Source organism: Scedosporium apiospermum, assembly GCF_000732125.1.
Source record: "Scedosporium apiospermum strain IHEM 14462 chromosome Unknown SEQ_SAPIO_0131, whole genome shotgun sequence".
Lineage (NCBI taxonomy): Eukaryota > Fungi > Ascomycota > Sordariomycetes > Microascales > Microascaceae > Scedosporium > Scedosporium apiospermum.
In genome coordinates, this window is record NW_015971832.1 from 4811 (window position 1) to 24126 (window position 19316).

Consider the following 19316-nt stretch of genomic DNA (forward strand, 5'->3'; position numbering starts at 1 on the left):
AATAATAAATCTACTATTTAAAAGTATTAATTACCCTAGTAAGCTAAAAATATATAGCTCTAGTAAATAGTAGAATATAAAGAAATTTTATTTTACCTATAATTATTAATAAATTAAAACTCTTATAAATTATAAAAAACTAACTATATACTTTAAATATATATAATAAAATACCTATTAAATATAAAAGTAAAGTTATAAGTATTAAAACTATATACCTCTATATTACTATTACTAAAAAAATCAATAATATCTCTTTTAATATTATTAAAATAATAAACTACCTTATTATACTAAGAATACTATAGCTATAAATAAGAAACCTATAGATTAACTAAGTAACTAATTAACTTACTTAGGATAAGACTAAGTAAGGCCTAGGAAATAATTTAGTCTCTAAAAAGTATTAACTAGAAAAGTTATCCTTAAATAAGCTAAGAGCTTTTAAAATAATAATATACTTTAAAATACTTACTATAAAAGATTTAAATTACTTACTAAAAGAAAAAAAGTATAAATAAGTATATATAATAAAAGCTATTATAAGCTTTAAAACTAAATTAATAGTAAATAAAATACTATAGTATATATTAAAGAAATACTAAAAGTATAGTAAAGTATTTACTAAAGAATTAGATATTAAACTACTAGAATATAGCTAGTAAAACTATAAGATACCTCTAAAAAAAAGTATATAACTAAAGTTTATACTTATCTATAACCTTAATAAGATATAATTCTAAGCCCTAAAAAAATATATTAAAGAAATACTAAAAAAAAGGATATATCTAGCCTTTAATATTACTAACTAGATACTTTATCTTCTTTATACTTAAAAAAAATAGTAAATTATAAATATATATAGACTATTAGTAACTTAATAATATTATTATTAAAAACTAATATCTACTATCTTTAATTTCTAAATTATAGGATAGGCTCTAAAAAGCCTAGTAGTTTACAATTTTAGATTTAAAAGAAGTATATAACTTAATCTATATTAAAGAAGGTAATAAATAGAAAACTATTTTTAGGATATACCTAAGGTATTATAAGTACTTAGTTATACCTTTTAGACTTACTAATACTTTTATAAGTTTCTAAATTATAATTAACTATATCTTATAAAAATATTTAAATAACTTTATAATAGCTTATTTTAATAATATCTTTATTTACTTAAATATACTAGAGAAATATAAAAAGTATATATATAAAGTCTTCTAGAAACTATAAAAAGTAAAACTACTAATAAAACTATCTAAATATAAGTTTTATAAATAATAAGTAGATTTCTTTAGATATATAATCTAATTAAAGAAGATCTAAATATAAAAATCTAAAGTTAAGGCTATTTTAAAGTAGCTAATATTAACTAATATTACTAAAATTAAAAGATTCCTTAGATTTTTTAACTTTTATAAAAGATTTTTAAAAAGCTATAATATTAATATATAAGCTCTTATAAAACTTACTAAAAAAGATAATCTATTTAAATAGAAATCTAAAAAATAGGAAGTATTTTAAAAAGCTAAGTAAGCTATATATAAATAGTTTATACTTTACTAAATAGACCTTTTAAAACCTTTTAAAATAAAAATAGATATATTAGATTATAGCCTAAGAATATAATTAAGATAATAAGATAAGAATAGTAGACTTTACTTTATAGTATTTATATTTAAAAAGCTTAGTAGACTAGAACTATATTATAAAATACCTAATAAGGAGTTAATAGCTATTATTAAAGTATTTAAAAAATAGAAGTACTACCTAGTAAGTACTAAATACCCTATTATAATCTATTTAGACTATAAAAACTTTATAGGGTTTACTATAACTAAAGAATTTAATTAATAATAAGTATATTAAATAGAAGAACTATTAAAATATAACTTTAAAATTATATATATTAAAAGAAAAGAAAATAGTTAAGCTAATATATTTAGCTAGTACTTTAATTACTTCTAGAAAATACCTAAGGAAGTAAATATAGTTTTATATTATAATAAATAAAGTAATTTTTAATAAATTATAATTATATATTAAGTAGAAATAGAATTAAAACTATTATAGAAAATTAAAGATTATTATTAAGGTTTAAATTAAGGATATTAGAAGTTACTTATAAACTTTTAAGATATTAAAAAAAAATATAGAATATAGAAGTTTAATAAAAGAATTATAATATTTAAATAACTAGCTAAGAATATCTTTAAGAAGATCTATAAGTTACTACTATATAAGTACCCTAACTTAAAATAAATATAATAAATCTTTAAATAATTTTATTATTATAAAATAAGCTTTATAATAATAGAAGATATTTTTAAGTAGTATATATAGTATACTAAAAATAAAGTATTAAAATATAAACCCTATAGGAAGTTATAGCTAATATTAGTACTTAAAGTATTATAATAGAAAATTATAATTAACTTTATTATTAAACTACTATTATTAAAAGATTCTACTATAAAAGTTAAATATAATAATATTATAATAATAGTAGATTAACTTATAAAGTATATTTACTTTATATCCTATAATAAAATAATATAAGTACTATAATTTACTAAATTATTTCTATAAATAATAGTAGCTAACTATAACCTATTAAAAGAAATTAACTTTAATAGAGAACTAGTATTTATTTTAAAATTTTAGTAAAGCTTATTAAATAAAATAGAAATTAACTATAAGCTATTTATAGTATACTACCTAGAAATATAAAGATAAATTAAGTAGATAAACTAGATATTAAAAATATATTTAAGGTACTATATTAATTAAAAATAAGATAATTAAATATTATTATTATCTTTAGCTTAAAAAACTTATAATATTAATATATTAGAAAGTATAAAGATATTACTATTCTATACTAACTATAATATTAAACCCTAAGCTAGATTTATACTAGTAGAAATTAAAACTTAAATAAAATAAACTATCTTTATAGTAAATAAAATAAAGGAATTTTATAAGTAGTTAGTAGAAAAATTATAGTTTATTTAGTAATAAATAAAATACTATATAGACTAGAAATAGGTTAATAGACTAACTCTTAAAAAGGGAAGCAAAGTCTAGTTACTATAAAAGAAACTAGAAACTAGAGATTTCTAAATTAAAACTATATAATTAAGTAATAAGCTAGATTATAAGAAATTAAAATTATTTTTAATTAAATAAAAAGTTTTAAATATTAACTATAAACTAGAATTACTAGAAAGAATAAAAAAGTATTTAATTTTCTATATAGTACTTTTTAAACTAGTATATAATAATATATTTATAAAAGATTTTATTATAATTAAACCTAAAGAAGATATATAAGATATTAAGAAAATTTTTAATTTAATAAATAATAATAATAGGAAAGTTAAGTATTTAATTAAATAGAAAAACTTTAAATATAATAAAAATATCTAGAAACTTATTAAATACTTAGTAGAGAGCTAGTAACTTTTTACTATATTCTACTAAAAATATTTAGAAAAGCCCTAGGATCTAGTAATATTAGATCTTACTTTAATAACTTCTAATTAACTACCCTAAAAGTACCTAAAGATTAAATATTACTAATAGCCTACTAAATAGTAAAAGTAATATTTTTAATACCCTTACTTTCCTCTAAACTTTAAAGTCCCTAATAAAATAATATAGCATTCTTTTCTTTTAAAAAATCCCTCTATTTCTATAGATAGGCAATGCAGGCCAGGACCTCAGCTAAGTTATCCTCTATATAAGATAAATCTTACTCTATTTAATAAGTAGCTACTAGGAAATATATAACTAAGAAGGAACTATATTAATACTTAAGTTTCCTAAGAAAATATAAAATAACTTATAAGATAAAGCTATAAAATTCTTATTATAAGACTTTTTAAGATAAATATATTCCTTATAATAAAAAGATTCTACTATAAAGAAATATATTATTTTTAACTTATAATAATAAGTATATAATATATTTTCTCTCTCCTTTCCCTTAGCAAAGATATATTAAATTAAAGAATCTACCTTATAAACTTTTTAAGTAATTATAGATTTAATAGAATAGTATTTTTCAATATAACCTAATATACTAATTAGAATAATATTACTAGTAGTAAATATATATAGGAAACTTATAGAAAGTAAAGAATTAATAGGTAAGTAGTCTATTTATAAATCTTTAAAGATAAAAACTAGAGAAAAGGAAATATTATATTATAAACTAACTATTTTAAAAACCTAAAATAATTAGATATAGTAGAAAAAGGTAAACTATAAGAGATTATAAACTTATAAAACTAGGACTAATAAGATTAATAGAGTAGTCCTAGTAGTCTAGAATAGGACTAATAAGAAAATATAATTAGTTCTTAGTAAAACTAATATTAGAAGAGTATTAGTCTTAGGGAAAGCTTAGAAAGGAAATATCTATATAAACTATAGGTTCTACTATATATCTAATTTATCTTTTAAAACTCTCTAGTAGTTAATTTAAGTATAACTATACCCCTATACTTAAATATATACTTCTTATTAATATCTTATAAATACTACTTAACTACCTTACTCTACTACTAATAGACAACTACCTTAATCCTGTCACTAGTTGTAACTACCTAATACTGTTAATAGGCTAGTGTTAGGATTATAATATATTAGAGTAAAGTTATTAATATTTTAATATAATATTATATATATACTAGTTTTGCTCTGGTACTAGAGATAAATAGGATCTGCAATTTAGATTATAGAAGAATATTAAGCTTATAGAATTAGTTTAGTTTATAGAAGCCTAGGAAGTAGATTAATATAAGATAGTATAATTCTATACTATTCTTAATCCTCCTCGATAACAACTTAGACTAGTCTAGACTCTTATCTTAGTTACTCTTACCTTATTAAAAGTTCTAAACTATATCTTACCTTTTAAAATTAGATATACTTTATACTATATCTAGTATTAAAGAGTATTAATTAAAGATAATATTAAATTTACTAGTAGTATATTACTACTTTATTTTATAGGGTATCTATATTTCTCTATAAGTATATAAAGGATAAAATTAAGATGGACTATAAGGTAGGAAGCTGTTTATAGAGCTATATAATCTATATAAAATTATTACTAACTAGCTATAAATTATATTATAGTCTATAAAGATTATACTTAATATAAGACCTAGTTTTAAAAACTAGGGGTAAGTATAAGTTTTTAGTATTATAGGAGTTATAAAAGAAATAAGAGAAAAGAGGAAAAAAAAAAAATATAGGCTTAATAAGAAGATATATAAGTAAGTACTAAGGTAATCTTAATAATTGAGATCTGAGATTAGTAGTTAGGGGGGATTATTAAAGAGAGGTAGGACTGGAATAATAAAATAGTAGCTTTATTAATATTAGTAATTTGATCTAGAGTTCTATTTAGGTAGGTTTAAATTAAATTAAAATCCTTATAATATTATCTTTTTTATAGGCTTCTAACTATTTATTTATAGTAGGAGGTATGTGCTTATATTATAGTAATAATATTTCCTTTTAAATATAAAATAAAAGAAAGAGATATTAAGTTATAATAGGAATATATAAAATATCTAATAAAAGTAGAGGTAATATAAGCTTATATAATTAAGAATATTTAATTATATTTAAATTAAAATAAATTAATAAATTCTTATTATTAGACTTAATTCCTTAGGTATTAAAGTTAATATCTTTATATAAATCTAGTCTCTATAAACCTAGTATTATAGTTTAATAATAGCTAAGCTTTTTTAGTTTAATTAGCCTATCTAAAGCTGAGCTAATATAAGATTTACCTTAATATTAAGTTTAGGATTTCTTTTAGAGCTTCCTAGTAGCCTTTAATAATAGGATTAATTAGTTAAATAGACTTTAAAATAAGCTTAAAGTTAATATAATACTAATAGCTTAGTAATAACTAGGTAGTATTATTATCACTTAGCTACTAGAGGTATATAATATTAATAGCTAATCCTTTAATAGGTATTAATTAAAATTATCTATATTTTTATTATCTTTATTAAAATAATAATAAGAAAATAGATTAGATTTTTATATTATATATAATATTTTAATAATAATATTACAATACTAAGGTCAATCTGTCTTATTAAGAATTATCTTAAGGTATAGTTAAGAATAAAGTCTAATTATACTTTAAATAAGTTGAAGTATATACTATATAGACTAGTATACTAGTATACTTCACAATAATTTACAATGATTTCACTTACCCACCCTATACCTCCATTACTATTATAGGTAGGAATAGTACCTAATATTAGCCCCCTGCTATAGAGTATTGATAATAATGGCAAGTGCTTATTACCCCTAAGTTTTAAGTTTAACATGTTCATTATTGATCGATGTTGCTCTCAATCTCTCCAATAGCTTGCCCTCTCGCCCCCTCCTTATCATTGACCACACCGCACAGCACACACCGCCCACTGCCCACCTTTTAGCCCCCCCCCCCAAATTCCACTCTCACCCCACCACCATTGCTTCGACCTAGATTCGACCTAGATTCTGTGCGTGCAGCAACTCAAGTCTTCCCCCGGATTTTCCCCGCACTCTTCAGTTGTGCTGCCATAGAAGTGTCTCCAAGGAAGTACGACCGGATCTACTTAAGTGTAGCTGCGTCTTGCTTTGCTTATCCGGATCCATCCATGGTTTTATCCGCAGGTCAAAAGACCTTAATCATCCGCTAACTAGGGATGGATCCCAGTGAGACTCCGGGGCCGGCAACAGCTCCTGTAGCCACGACAGCCGGCGGCGAGAAGCCCACCAAGGAACGTATGAGAATCAGCCGTGCCTGCGATTATTGCAAGAAGTGAGTGATTGCTTTGGGTCTATGCGAGCGATAGCCTACGTCTGGCATTTCATGCCTCTGCGTTGCAGAATCGCGCATTATAATCGTCTACAACTTACATGCAATTCTGATACTTTGGCAGGAAAAAGATCCGGTGCACTGGAACGCAGCCATGCGAAAGGTGTATCAACGAAGACGAGGTTTGCGAGTACAAGGCTCCTTACTCCCGGGGAAGGAAAAAGCAGAAGAGGAAACCCCTCCACCTCGCCACTCCCTCGTCCGACGCATCGCCCATGTCCCCTCCAGCAACGATTGAACTAGACATTTCCCCCCAAACACAGCAGGAACAACAATCACTTCCGCAACCACCAAATGAGGGCGTGGAGAGCTCTCAATTACATCCCACGGATGCAGTTGCAGTCTCAGTGCCAGCCATCAACGCCCACGCTCAGCCGTCTGGACCTCTAGCGCCTGCGTCTCGATCGTCTCCAGAACCTGAGGAGAGCGACCGTCAAGGACATTTCGTGGGCGCTTCCTCTAGTGTCGCCTTTCTCCTTCGCCTACAACGTCGTCTCCGGCGAGATGCCGGAGGTAGTTCGGAGACGTCGGTGTTCACGCTTGGAGATGCTGTCCTCCCCGAGTTTGATGAGCTTGGCTTCATTCCTCCCTCTCGCCAAGAGGCCGAGGGTTTATTAAAAACGTATTTTGAGCTGGCCTCGCCGACGTATCGCTTCCTCCACCGACCGACGGTTGAGCGATGGTTGAGACAGCTCTATGACAATGGTAGCATTTCCGGGAGCCATTCCCGCAGCAAATACGCCGTCATCTTGACCATGTTTGCTCAGGCGGTGCGGTATACTGGCGTGGCGTCGAATTCTCCAAACGCCAACACCGGGTAAGTTTTTGAGAATGCTAATTTTCAGGTGATACGTACTTTCTCAGCTGCCAAGAAATGTCATACTGAAACGCACCACAGAGTGGAATACTTCCAAGCTGCCGAAAGGCAGCTGTCCCGAGAAACGGAGTCAGCCACCCTAACAAGTGTACAAGCCATGCTAGGCTCATGCTTCTACATACTTACACGATCGCGGCTTAACCACTGCTGGAGCCTGTTCGGAACTACGGCCCGGCACATCCTCGCCCTTGGACTGCATCGGAAAAAAGCCAAGTTCCAAGGCGGCTCCGGTAGCGCCACGGACCTAGTGGAGGTAGAGTGTAGAAAGAGGCTGTTCTGGTGTGCTTATAATCTCGATAAGTACCTTAGTGCCATCTTTGGCCGACCTTGTGCATTCCATGACGATGACATCGACCAGGACATGCCGGCCTTAGTTGAGGACGAATTTTTAACTGCTGACTCGATTACTGTTGCTGGAAGGGCTAACATGAATGTCATGCTGGGCCCTCTCAGTCACCAGAGGTTGGGGAGAATTTTAAGTAGTATTCTCCGCCGTCTCTACGGGATCAAACCCCTCGACCTAGTAACGCAATACGAGACTATGAGCGAGCTGGGCGCGGAGGTAGAAGCGTGGAGACAGCGGCTGCCGGCGTTCCTAGACCCGGAAAAGGTAGATTCCAGACTTCTCATACCATTGTTCCAGCGGCAAAGTAACCTATTGAGCCTTGCCATGGGGCACGCACGGATCCTCATCTACAGGCCGTGTCTCTTCAACGATTACCAGCAGATAGACGCGGCGGAAACCAAAGCGAATATCCAGAAATGCGTCGAGGCGGCTATGGGAATCGTCGAAGTAATCGACCGCATGGTGGAGGCTAACCAGTTTTACGCCGCGTCCTGGTTCGCCCATTACCAGGCCTTCTGTGCCGTCGTTGTCCTGTACACGTACACAATCCGCAGCAGAGCTGAGGACACATCTACGTGGATGCGATACTTTCGCGCTGCAGAGCGGTGCCAGGGCCAGGTTGTCACTGTTGCGGGATTTGACTCCCTCGCTTATCGGTTCTTTGTGATCATGGAAGAGTTTCGGTCGGAAGTTGTGAGACTTCTGCAGCATTGTTCGGCGGGACCTGGAGCTTCCAAGCATCATTCTAATGGATCCAGGGGTTCAAGCGGTGGACAGGAGCCGCGGGACATGCCTGCGGCGTTTCTTCCAGCTGAATCTAGCTCGATTCAGTGGCCCGGCAATGAGACACAGGTGGACCAGTTCGGACTCCTTGACCTGCCCAACTGGGAGCAATTAGATTCTCTGGTATGTTATGGCACAATCACACATCGTTCTGTGACGTCCGAGGTGAATGTGTTAACGTGCTGCATTAGGCTCTCGATCTCGGTGGGATGATCCCAGACCTCAGTTCCATGGATCCAAAGCTATACTTGGAGTAGCGTTGATTGATCGGATTATGTGATTTGGGAATGGCAGCAGAAGGATCATGGCGTCGAGGGTGATCAGAGTAGTACGTAGTGTGTCCGGTTAGGCCGGGTAACAAAGCGGGCCTCCGGGAATGAAACAAGAGTCCCGGGAATTTCAACTCACCTTTATCCGATATTTCCACTTGTAGTCCTAGCGTGGTGGTATTCTTAATGATGGCACCGTCCTCAACATTAAACTAGATATCGGCTGTGAAATAGTTTACTTGGATGAACACGTGTGCATCACGATGATACGGCCAAAAGTTTTGCTGCTAGGTGAAATTGTCCAGTTCGTCTATCCTTCCAAGTTAGATCGGCATTTTCCAGGCTGTCGCTGACACCCGTCGCAGCGCCAAGGAAGCATGGTCACGTCTGTCGCAATTCGCAGACTTGGTTGGTGTGGGAGTCGTGACTCGCGAGGGGTTTATAAAGAAGTCCCAGGAAGGCGGCTTTGACGGCGTTACGGCCATTTACCGAACTTTCTACAGCGTAGAAATTACCGGCCCATTCGACAAAGACCTTATCCAGGTGTTGCCGTCCACGGTCAGGTTTATCTGTCATAGCGGTAAGCCAAAAAATTCCCTATATGGACATCAAGAAGCGCCATAGCTGAGGCTCGGTTGTTCTGGAATCAAGGAGCTGGATACGATCAAGTCGATGTCGATGCTTGTACACATCGAGGGATACGGGTCTCGAACGTGCCCGGAGCCGTGAACGATGCCACCGCAGATACTACCATGTTCCTGATCCTCGGGGCTCTTCGAGGCTTTAACCAGGGAATCACGACGCTGAGAAACGGCGAATGGCGTGGGAGCCCGAAGCCGCCTCTTGGTCACGATCCGCAGGGCAAGACCCTTGGCATATTAGGATGCGGTGGTGTTGGCAGGAACTTGGCTAGGAAAGCGGGCATCTTTGGCATGAAGGTCATCTATCACAACAGGATCAAGTCTGCCGACGTCACAGAGGCCGAGTTCGTCGACTTCGAGACATTGCTGAAGAAAAGCGACGTGCTTTCGATCTGTCTACCGTTAAATGTACGTGTTATCAGCTACGACCGCTCGACAAAGCAAACTCTAACCAAATTCTAGGCTAACACGAGACACCTCATCTCTGTTGCCGAATTCGACAAAATGAGGCAAGGCGTCATAATCGTAAACACATCACGCGGTCCCATAATAAACGAAGATGCCCTCGTCGATGCTCTGAATACTGGCAAAGCGTGGTCGTGCGGGCTTGACGTCTACGAAAATGAACCCTTGGTACACCCCGATTTACTGGCTCACCCACGGGCGATGCTTCTGCCGCACCTCGGGACTTACACAGTCGAGGTATTTTCTGGCCATTATCCAGCGGCGGTAACGATAGTAATGCGCTAACTTGCAGTATTGGCACTAGACTCACCTAAAGATGGAAGAACGCTGTATCGCAAACATGCGTTCGGCCTTGGAAAAGGGCGTGCTGCTGGATAATGTCAGGGAGCAGCAGAATGTAGTCTTCCCATAGCGACATAATGTTTTGTACATTCATTGACGCCGCTACCGAGGCAGTAATACATACTCTTTTGCTATCATTGTTGACCGCTTTAGGACTCTTAGCCAGTGTGGCCTGGCGCCGTGACGCCGGCTATAGCCCCGGCACCATTTTCGGCTATCATCACTGCCACATCCGGAAATATATCCGGACGAGTCGCCAGTCAAGTCGCACCGGACAATCGCGGAAGTGCACTTGATGCCATCGCAAATCTTGATTTTATCGAGGCTTACGATTCCATCAGACCCCATGTGCGATATCGGCAATTTTAAGGAAGCGACCATTTGGCAGGGAAGTGGAACTTGGGCACTTCGTCAAATATATCGGAGCCCTCGTGATTTAAATATGGACACAAGATGCCGTAGAGAGACTCAAATTCAACCTTGCAACACACATCTTCACATTCGCAAAGGAAGCATCGTTATACACCATTCACGGTGGGTAGTCCGACTCATCGACCTTGCAAAGGGCACCATTGACGAGATCGAAGATGGTTAAGGAACAGATAATCAAGACCGTGGAGCCCCTCCACGTGGGCCAGTTCATGTTCTGCCGCATCACCACCAACGAAGGTATCGTGGGCTACGGCGAAGCCGGAATATGGGGCCACATCGAAGCAGCAGCGACATGCATCAAGCGGTTCGCGGAATACCTCGTCGGCAAGCGAGCCTTTGACATCGAACACCACTGGAACGTCATGCACCGCTTCAGCTACTTCCAGGGCCTAGCCATCAACTCTGCCATATCCGCAATCGATATCGCCCTCTGGGACGTCAAGGGCAAGGCTCTCGGAGTCCCGATCTATGATCTCCTTGGTGGCGCGTGCCGTACGAAGGCAAGAGTCTACGGACACATTTACGAGAGCACGATTGAAAAGGTGCTCGACGAGTGCAAGAGGAAAATGGACTTGGGCTTTACGGCCTTCGGCCACATCAACCCTTTCCTCGACGAGGGCACCGATAAGGTGTACTTTAAGACGCACGTTCAAAAGATGCAGGACGCCATTGAGAATGTCAAAAGGATGCGCGAAGTCGTGGGCGACAAAGTGGATCTCCTCGTAGAGCTGCACCGGCGCTTGACCCCCGCCGAGGCCATCACTTTTTGCAACGGCATCAAGGATACCTACCCGATGCTGGTCGAAGATCCCATCCGACCTGAGAATGTGGATGCCATGGCTCGCGTAGCAAGTCGCATCTCAGTCCCGATTGGGACGGGAGAACGGTTCTGCACAATCTACGAGTTCCAGGCCCTTCTCGCGCGCGATGCCGTCGAGTATGCCCGCATCGACGTCGCAGTCTGCGGTGGCATCACCGGCGCCAAGAAGGTCGCTGCCATGGCCGAGGCCAACCACGTCCAAGTCGTACCGCATAACCCTCTCTCGCCAATCGGATTGGCCGCGTGTCTTCAAGTTGCGGCGGCGATCCCCAACTTTGCCATTCAAGAGTACGCTACCGGGTTCGAGGCCGGCGTGTTCGAAAGCACAACGAAACACCTAGGAAGCGATATCGTGGACTATGTGCCCCTGCCCAAGGGTGGCTTTGTGGATATTCCCTCAGGGCCTGGCCTTGGAATCAATCTGGTGCAGAATGCTCAAGATATTCGACCACCGCTTGTTCAACCGATCAAGATGCGGCCCCACCGGGATGGGTTCATTGTCGATCAGTAAGTGGGGAGTATTTGAGGCTGGTTTAACCATAATAGCTGCTATTGTCTTGGTATCTTTAGTTGGAAGGTGATAGAGTGAGCCATTAGCAAAGTCACTGCTGGGAATGTATACATTGATAAAGAATAGATTGATGGATGTTTAAACTGAGTGAGTATAAATCATGAATGTAATACTAAATTTGTTGTAAATATGCTTGACAGGAACGCACGATTTTCCTATGGCTGCATGAAATGACCCAAAAAAGGAAAGAAAAAAAAGAGAAAAAAAAATCAAATAAAATTCAAAAGAACAAAAAGTGAAGATATCCGAGCAAAAATCTCCGCTGCGCTGGTCTGTAAATATGGTATCGTCTGAATCATGACCTTCATCCTCATCCAACAATGTGCAATCTACTCAGCACCGTTGAGCGATGAGGTCTCCCCAGATGAAGTCTTCGACAGTGCCGCCCCGTCGTCCTTTTCAAGGGTTGGGCTGTCAATCATAGTTGGAGATTGGACAAGGCTTGATGCCTTTGGAGGAGGACTCTGCTCCCCATGGTTCTCGGTCTTCGAATCCAGTGAAGGTTTGGCAGCAGTGTCGTTCTCGTTAACGACCGTTGCAGACGTCATCGAACTCGATCGCGACAAGCGCCTAATCGAATTCCATCTGGTAATGATTTTTTGTACGAGACTGTCTTGTCGACGAGGAACCTCTGACGCGTTTTGATGCTCCCAAATGCCTTTATTCAGCTCCGGATCAGGCTCCTCGCCCTGGACCCTGTCTTCAATCACGACGGATTCGAGTGGGGTTGCCGTATCCCTGACCCGAAATAGCTTTCCATACCGGCAACCGGGTGCGCCTTCCCAGTAGCTACCATCGGTCGTGTCCAGATATCTATAAACTTGCGTATCGGCGTCGTAGCCGACGCGTGTCATACCCTCAGGCAGACGCTCAGCGTCAGTATCGAGGTAGGACCAGCGGCCCATGGTGAAAACGTGCAGTGGAAGCGGAGGATATGTTAATCGTTGGGGAACATAAAATATAAGAAAATAAAAGAAATAAAAGAAGGAAAAGTCGGTGACAGAGGAAGCGGGTGGTTATGTCCCTTAGGTCACCTTGAACATCGGAGTTCGAAATGCGGGGCATCTTGGCAGTCTGTCTTACGCGTCATCCAACGCTGAGGTTATTCGCTAATCCTTTACTTCGTACTGGGTGCCTAATCTGATGATCAATCAGGGGATCACTCGATGTCATCGGCGGAGTTTATAATATAGGTAGTTTACGTCCGAACAGACAGCGAAGGATCCAGGCAGCCAATCCCGTGGCGGGAACCACTGCAACACCTCGCCCACCCCTGCTCAGGTACCTCAGGAGTTGATCAAGTAAACCAGGAAAAAGAAAAAGGAAATATTGAAATATCAGACTGGGGACCTGTATTACTCTATGCCGCAAGGTGAAGGGGGGTCCGTTTCATCGTTGTCCGCGAGTCGATGATGCTGGTAACAAATGCCTACCTAGCACCCCCACCCCCTTCCCCCTCAATAGAGATATATTCTGCATTGGGAAGGGACTTTCTCTATAGATGTCCAACATGAACACGGCGAGGGCCAAAAAATAAAAAATAAAATAAAAATAAAATAAAAATAAAAGAGGGTAGAGAAAGCCAAAGCCAAACTTACTAGATAAACAGTACATCTTCCCCTTTCGGGAAGGAAGAGCTATAGTCCTCTATAACACCAGGCCGGATGCGGACACGGCTGAGGTTTGCCGGCGTACGAGCCTCGGGCTGTCTAGCAAAGTTAAAGCGGCTGGATATCCCCGAGGCGAGGGTTTTCATGTGCTCCGTGCCGAGATGAGGCATATCCCCCACCTGGCTTAGGAAAAAAGCTCGCAGCCTCCTTCAGGAGAAAGGAGTTGTCTTCTGTCGGGGCTGTTCGTCTCGGGCTCCACCGCGCCGGCCTCAAGCAACTTGGCGACGATTCGCTAGAACCGCGCGAGTCCGCCCTACCCTCGTCTATCGATGCCCCTCGTCCTCCCCCTCGTCTTCCTCCTCCTCCTCCTCCTCCTCCTCATCATCATCTTGTTCGTCGCCGTTCTCCTGCAGCGGGACTCCAAGAATACCCCCGGAATGCGAAATGCCATTTGATGTCCCGGGTGCGATCAAAGTCGATGTGGAGGTGAACCAAGGTCGTCTTCAGTGGCTCTGTCGTGCCGGCCTTGACGTCACCCTCAACGTTGACGTTGGCCCGGAGCTCGCCGGCTCAACCACGGCGACGTTGCACTGCTCGATGGCCGCTTGTAGGACGGTTCGGCCGAGACCGCCTCGTGAGTCTAGGATACCACTGGGGGCTTAAAAGGTTGGATGAAGGAGGACGAACTTGCATAGGTACATGTAACTAGCCTTCTGACACAACTATAGCAACGTTCAACCGCCACCAGGCCCCCAAACTACCAACAAAACTGGCCCTTAAGCGTGAATAAACATAAAAACAGGCATATTACGGCTTCTCTTTTGCTCCTTGATCAACCTAAATTCAAGTTGCCAAACTCCGACAGATGGAACGCAGGCATCGAAACAACAATAGCATTCCCTGGATCTGACCCCCCCTCAAGGTCTTCATGAACAGTCGCCGAGTCGAACTGTACGTAGTGCAAATTTGGCATCTTGAAGAAGGCTTCTCCCTGCTCTTTGATTAGCAATCTGACTTCCTTGTAAGTATATTGTCTCTCAGTTGTATTGTCATCGGTTCCGGGTTCTGTGACCCCAAGCAGCCTCATTATCGGCAAATCCTCATAACTCTGACCGATATCCAGATTCCGAGCCGCAAGAGTCTGCGTAAGGTCCTCTAGATCGCCCTCCCATGTCTGCAAAAGTCCACAGTATAGGCTCCGAGCTGGGTCTGAGGACTTAAAGCGGGCAGGAATGGGCATTCGATCTTCCGCGCTACGGAGCCACGTCGCCAGACGATGCGAGTCCTTCTCACGCATCGCGAGGTCCTTTCGGCCGCTGCAAAGCGCCAACCAAAATGCCGTCATTTTGCGAAATACAACCGGGTCGACCTCGAGCGGTGCTGCACTAGGGTTTGGCAAAGTATCTGCCGATTCCTCCGATTCTGAGGGCCGCTGAGTGTTTTCCACAATTATATTCCCCATTTCAACGTTGCCGATATAGTCGGTTTGGAAGATCTCGTCAAAAATCTCCAACCAGTCGCTGAGTGGGCGGGTAGTGTCCGCAGAGGCACCCAAGAGTAACTTGTAGGGCATCACGCACGAGAACTCGGCGAGTGACTCGAAGACTTCCGCTCGGGTGGCCAGCTGGTGCTTGAGGTGGTTCCACGTTTCGTCATCACCAACAGCCTCAAACACCTCTATCCTGCCCACCAGATCTTTTCTCATAAGGAGAAACTCGGCGAGCAGAGAAAGCGCTTTGGCGTTGTCCCACTCGAAGTCGGGCAGAGCCTCGTAGTAACAGCGAAGTTCTCCATGGGTCTTGACCCATTCGAAATGCATCCTCATGAGCGTCAGATAGCCCGATACCAGCAAAGCGGCAAACTCGACGGCGTTATTATTATCGCGATCCCCCTGCGGCAGCTCATCTTCTGAAATCTCCCAGAGGAAGCGGTACATTAGACTTTGTAAATCCTCAGCCACACAGTACCAATGGGCGGGCAACGGTGTCGTGGGCCGCCCTAACGAAGACGATGGTGCGTGCGTCATCACCTTGAAGTCGCTCACAAAGAGGATATAATGGGACAGTACGCAATCGGCTTTGTCCCGGAGACCGCAGACCCAGAGCAGCTTTGCGAGCAGCTCATGTGTCTCGCGCAGTTTGCGCTGGCTGTGTACGGCGTAGACAGACTGGGGGTTGTCGCGCAGGAACTCTCCCTGATGCCATCCGTAGGAGGTGGTCGAGTACAGGGCATCGTGGATGTGCTCATGGCGGATACAGTGTACAAACGTCTCCCAGGCTTTTTCCCCCCACGGCCCTGGATGCTTCCTGGCGACTAGGTTGTTCAGATTTTTAATCAGTCCGTCCATGTACTCGACTGCTTTGAAGGCCGGAAGGGTGTGCACTGCCGTGTTCAAGTGTGAGTCGAGGAGGGATACCGACTGGTCTAGAGGCAGATATTGGAAGATGGCGTGCGCCAACGCAGGCCCGCGAGCCGAGTGGAGCATGTCCTCAGCCATGTTGATTTTGCAAAAGCGGTTCATGAAGGCGAGAGTGGCTGAGGTCTGGGGAGAGAGACGGTTTTCACCGTTCGCGATAGCATATAGCTCTTGGAGCCCCGGGCTGGGCACTGTCTTCCACCAGCAACTAATGAGATATGCTAAGATATCTACTATGGTTTGAATTCGCTGCTCGGTGAAGCCATATGGGGCGGAACCCAGCGCGTCAGCCGTGACTTCAACGTCAGCCCAGAAGGTGAGGTTGTAATCTCGGGAACCGTGAGTGTCCTCGGTATTTTTCTCTTTCCCCTCTAACTGCCGGTACAAGTGGAAGACGGCGGACCCGAGTCTCGCTAGAAGCCCGGCTATTTCACGCTCCTGTTGTGCTACGGAAGCAAGAAGGGCGTTGGCAGTCGTTTCATTGAAGCATAAACTCTGTCCATAGTTGTCGAGAGCCATGAATAGGTAGAATGTGATGCACTCCACGGGCAGGTCTGACGCGTACTCTCTGGTATTGACGAGCGACTGGAAAGCCGTTGAGGGCTGTTGATTATCTGACTTGGCGGACTCCAAAGCATGGTATACGAACGGGCTGCCTATGGAGAACTCGCTGAGGAGTATAGTTCGTCGGAAGAGGGACGCTCGGTAAGCAGGACGGTCTGCTAAACGACATCGTACCCAGAGGTGGATAAGGGGGTACATGTCAAGGTACCAACGTCCCTGGCCGGACAAGTAGACCCTTCGCACGAGGGACAAGTTACAGAGCTTGGCGGCGGTGGCGATATAGGTCACGCGGCTCCGGAGAAAAGACATCTTGGAACGCAGTAGCGTCGTCGGTTCTCTGCTTAAGGTGTGCTTCCGGCCATCGGCGAACGCAAGCCCGGCAGACCCAGTTGTCATCGGAGCTCGGATCCAGTCCTCCGAGACATTCCGCCCTAGAAATCCGAGGAGCTCAAGAAGCTTTGGGCCTCTCTCGCTTTCGCGCATCAACATCTGTAGCGATAACTCCCAGACTGACAACATACTTTGTGGATAGGGCGAGAAGGCCTCCTGAAACCCAAGAATGGTCTCGATCTGGTCCTTGGCAGATTGGTCAAGCGACACCGCCTCGTCCAAAGCATGGGTGTAATCTGAGATTGTGAGATTCGGCCCCGGCATGAGGTTCGCTTCTCTCAGATACGCGGCGGCGTTTTCGATGGCCATGGGAAAGAAGCCGAGTTTCTGCACGAGGCGCTCGACATCCCCTTGGCTGTCCTGGACTAGGACAGGAGACTGTGAATCCGTCGATTCTGTTTCGGGGTTCGCTTCATGGATGGGGGGTTCTCCTGCATTGGACCTGTACTTCCAGTAAAGCTCGACTGCCTCAGCCGCGGTCATGACGCTAACGGGAACTTCGGTAGCGCCAATAGCCGAAGCGAGGCGCTTGTCGCGTGATGTGAAAAGCACACCCCCGTGCTTGCTTTGGGGAAGGATGTCCTGGAAATGAATGGAGCGATCATCGGCATTGTCAAGAACCAAGACCCAGCTGCCGTTGTCCTTGTTCCCCAGCCACTTCTTGACCCGAAGGGCGTTGGACTGCATGTCAAGGTCAGCTAGGACTTTGATCTTGAGGGCAAGCAGAGCGTTCCGCAGGCCCCTCACAATGTCATCCTTGCTCGATGCGTTGATCCAGAAAACGGAGATGCCCTGTGCGACGGCGGAATGAGCATAGGCAAGTGCAATGCTGCTTTTTCTGCGTCATGGCAAAAGACTCGAGTCAGTAAAAAAAAGAAAAAACCCCAGGTTACGGTCACGACTGGTCTTTCTATTGAAACCACCCACCCGATGCCTCCTGGTCCTTGCAATACCACCATTCGCTGCGCCTCGCCCGTGTGAGCTAGTTTCTGTATCACTTGGTCGAGTACAACTTTGCGTCGAACAAATCGTCTGTTCTTAACAAATGGGATGCTAGAGATTGGGAGCGAAGCTATATTATTATCGAGCTCCAGGGCTCTGATCAGCCTTCTGTTGATTCACAGCTCGCATCACTATCTTCCATATCCAACTCACGCTTCAGTCTCTCGATCCTGGCCCGGTTCCACTCCTTCGCCATCTCCACGTAGCATCTCAGCTTATCGATAACTTGCTCGTAGCCACTGTCCCTCTGGTCAAACTTGCACACTCCTCTATGGTCGGCGTAGATGAAGATGGAATCCCAGAAAGGATCCTCACAATACGTCGAAAAGTCCGCCACGAGCTGTAATTAGGTACTTAGTTAGCGATCGCGATCAGGTGGCCTAATTAATAAAGGGGAGTTTACTTTTCTGTACTAACCTTCTCACCAAGTCCCTCGGTAGACAACCCCTCACGGATGTTCATAATACAGCTAATCTCCAGAGTTCTGGTTCTGGACATGAAGTTCGTGTAGATCTGCTCAAGCTGCGAGTTCTTCTAGTCGAGCACCTGTAAGATGCCCACATTCTCGGAACCAATGATAGAGAGAACGCGTTTCACGACCTTGATGAGACGATTACTAGCCCCACGGTGTAGCGTCGCGAAGAAGAGGATTGTCACGAGCTAACCATTTTAAAAACCAGAGCAGTCAGACATAGCAGTAAAAGGTAAACTACAGGAGATCATAGACCAATAAAGATAGGACCGACAGGACCAAAAAGCAGTCCTACTAGTCTACTAAGAACTAATAAGACTAATAATTAGTTTATTATAATCCTATACTAAAGACTAAGTAAACTAATTATTAGTTTTAGGAAAAGCTTAAAAAGGAAATATCTATATATATC

At 41.0% G+C, this 19316-nt stretch overlaps 2 protein-coding genes and 2 pseudogenes across 2 annotated transcripts; 2 read left to right on the forward strand and 2 right to left on the reverse strand.

The window, feature by feature from the left end:
• Positions 1-6731: 6731 nt before the first annotated feature.
• Positions 6732-10697, forward strand: SAPIO_CDS8755 (Glyoxylate reductase; the record flags this gene model as incomplete). Its single annotated transcript, XM_016790326.1, has 7 exons — positions 6732-6847; positions 6969-7721; positions 7803-9033; positions 9507-9759; positions 9831-10228; positions 10283-10522; positions 10590-10697. 7 exons carry the CDS (start codon positions 6732-6734, stop codon positions 10695-10697), a joined length of 3099 nt encoding a protein of 1032 aa, XP_016640036.1.
• Positions 10698-11214: 517 nt separating this feature from the next.
• SAPIO_CDS8756 lies at positions 11215-12390 on the forward strand (annotated as a pseudogene; the record flags this gene model as incomplete).
• Positions 12391-12779: 389 nt separating this feature from the next.
• Positions 12780-13355, reverse strand: SAPIO_CDS8757 (annotated as a pseudogene; the record flags this gene model as incomplete).
• Positions 13356-14383: 1028 nt separating this feature from the next.
• SAPIO_CDS8758 (uncharacterized protein) lies at positions 14384-18930 on the reverse strand (the record flags this gene model as incomplete). Its single annotated transcript, XM_016790327.1, has 5 exons — positions 14384-14478; positions 14898-18268; positions 18358-18412; positions 18586-18772; positions 18850-18930. The coding sequence occupies 5 exons, from the start codon at positions 18928-18930 to the stop codon at positions 14384-14386; spliced, it is 3789 nt and encodes a 1262-aa protein (XP_016640037.1).
• Between the last annotated feature and the right edge of the window lie 386 nt (positions 18931-19316).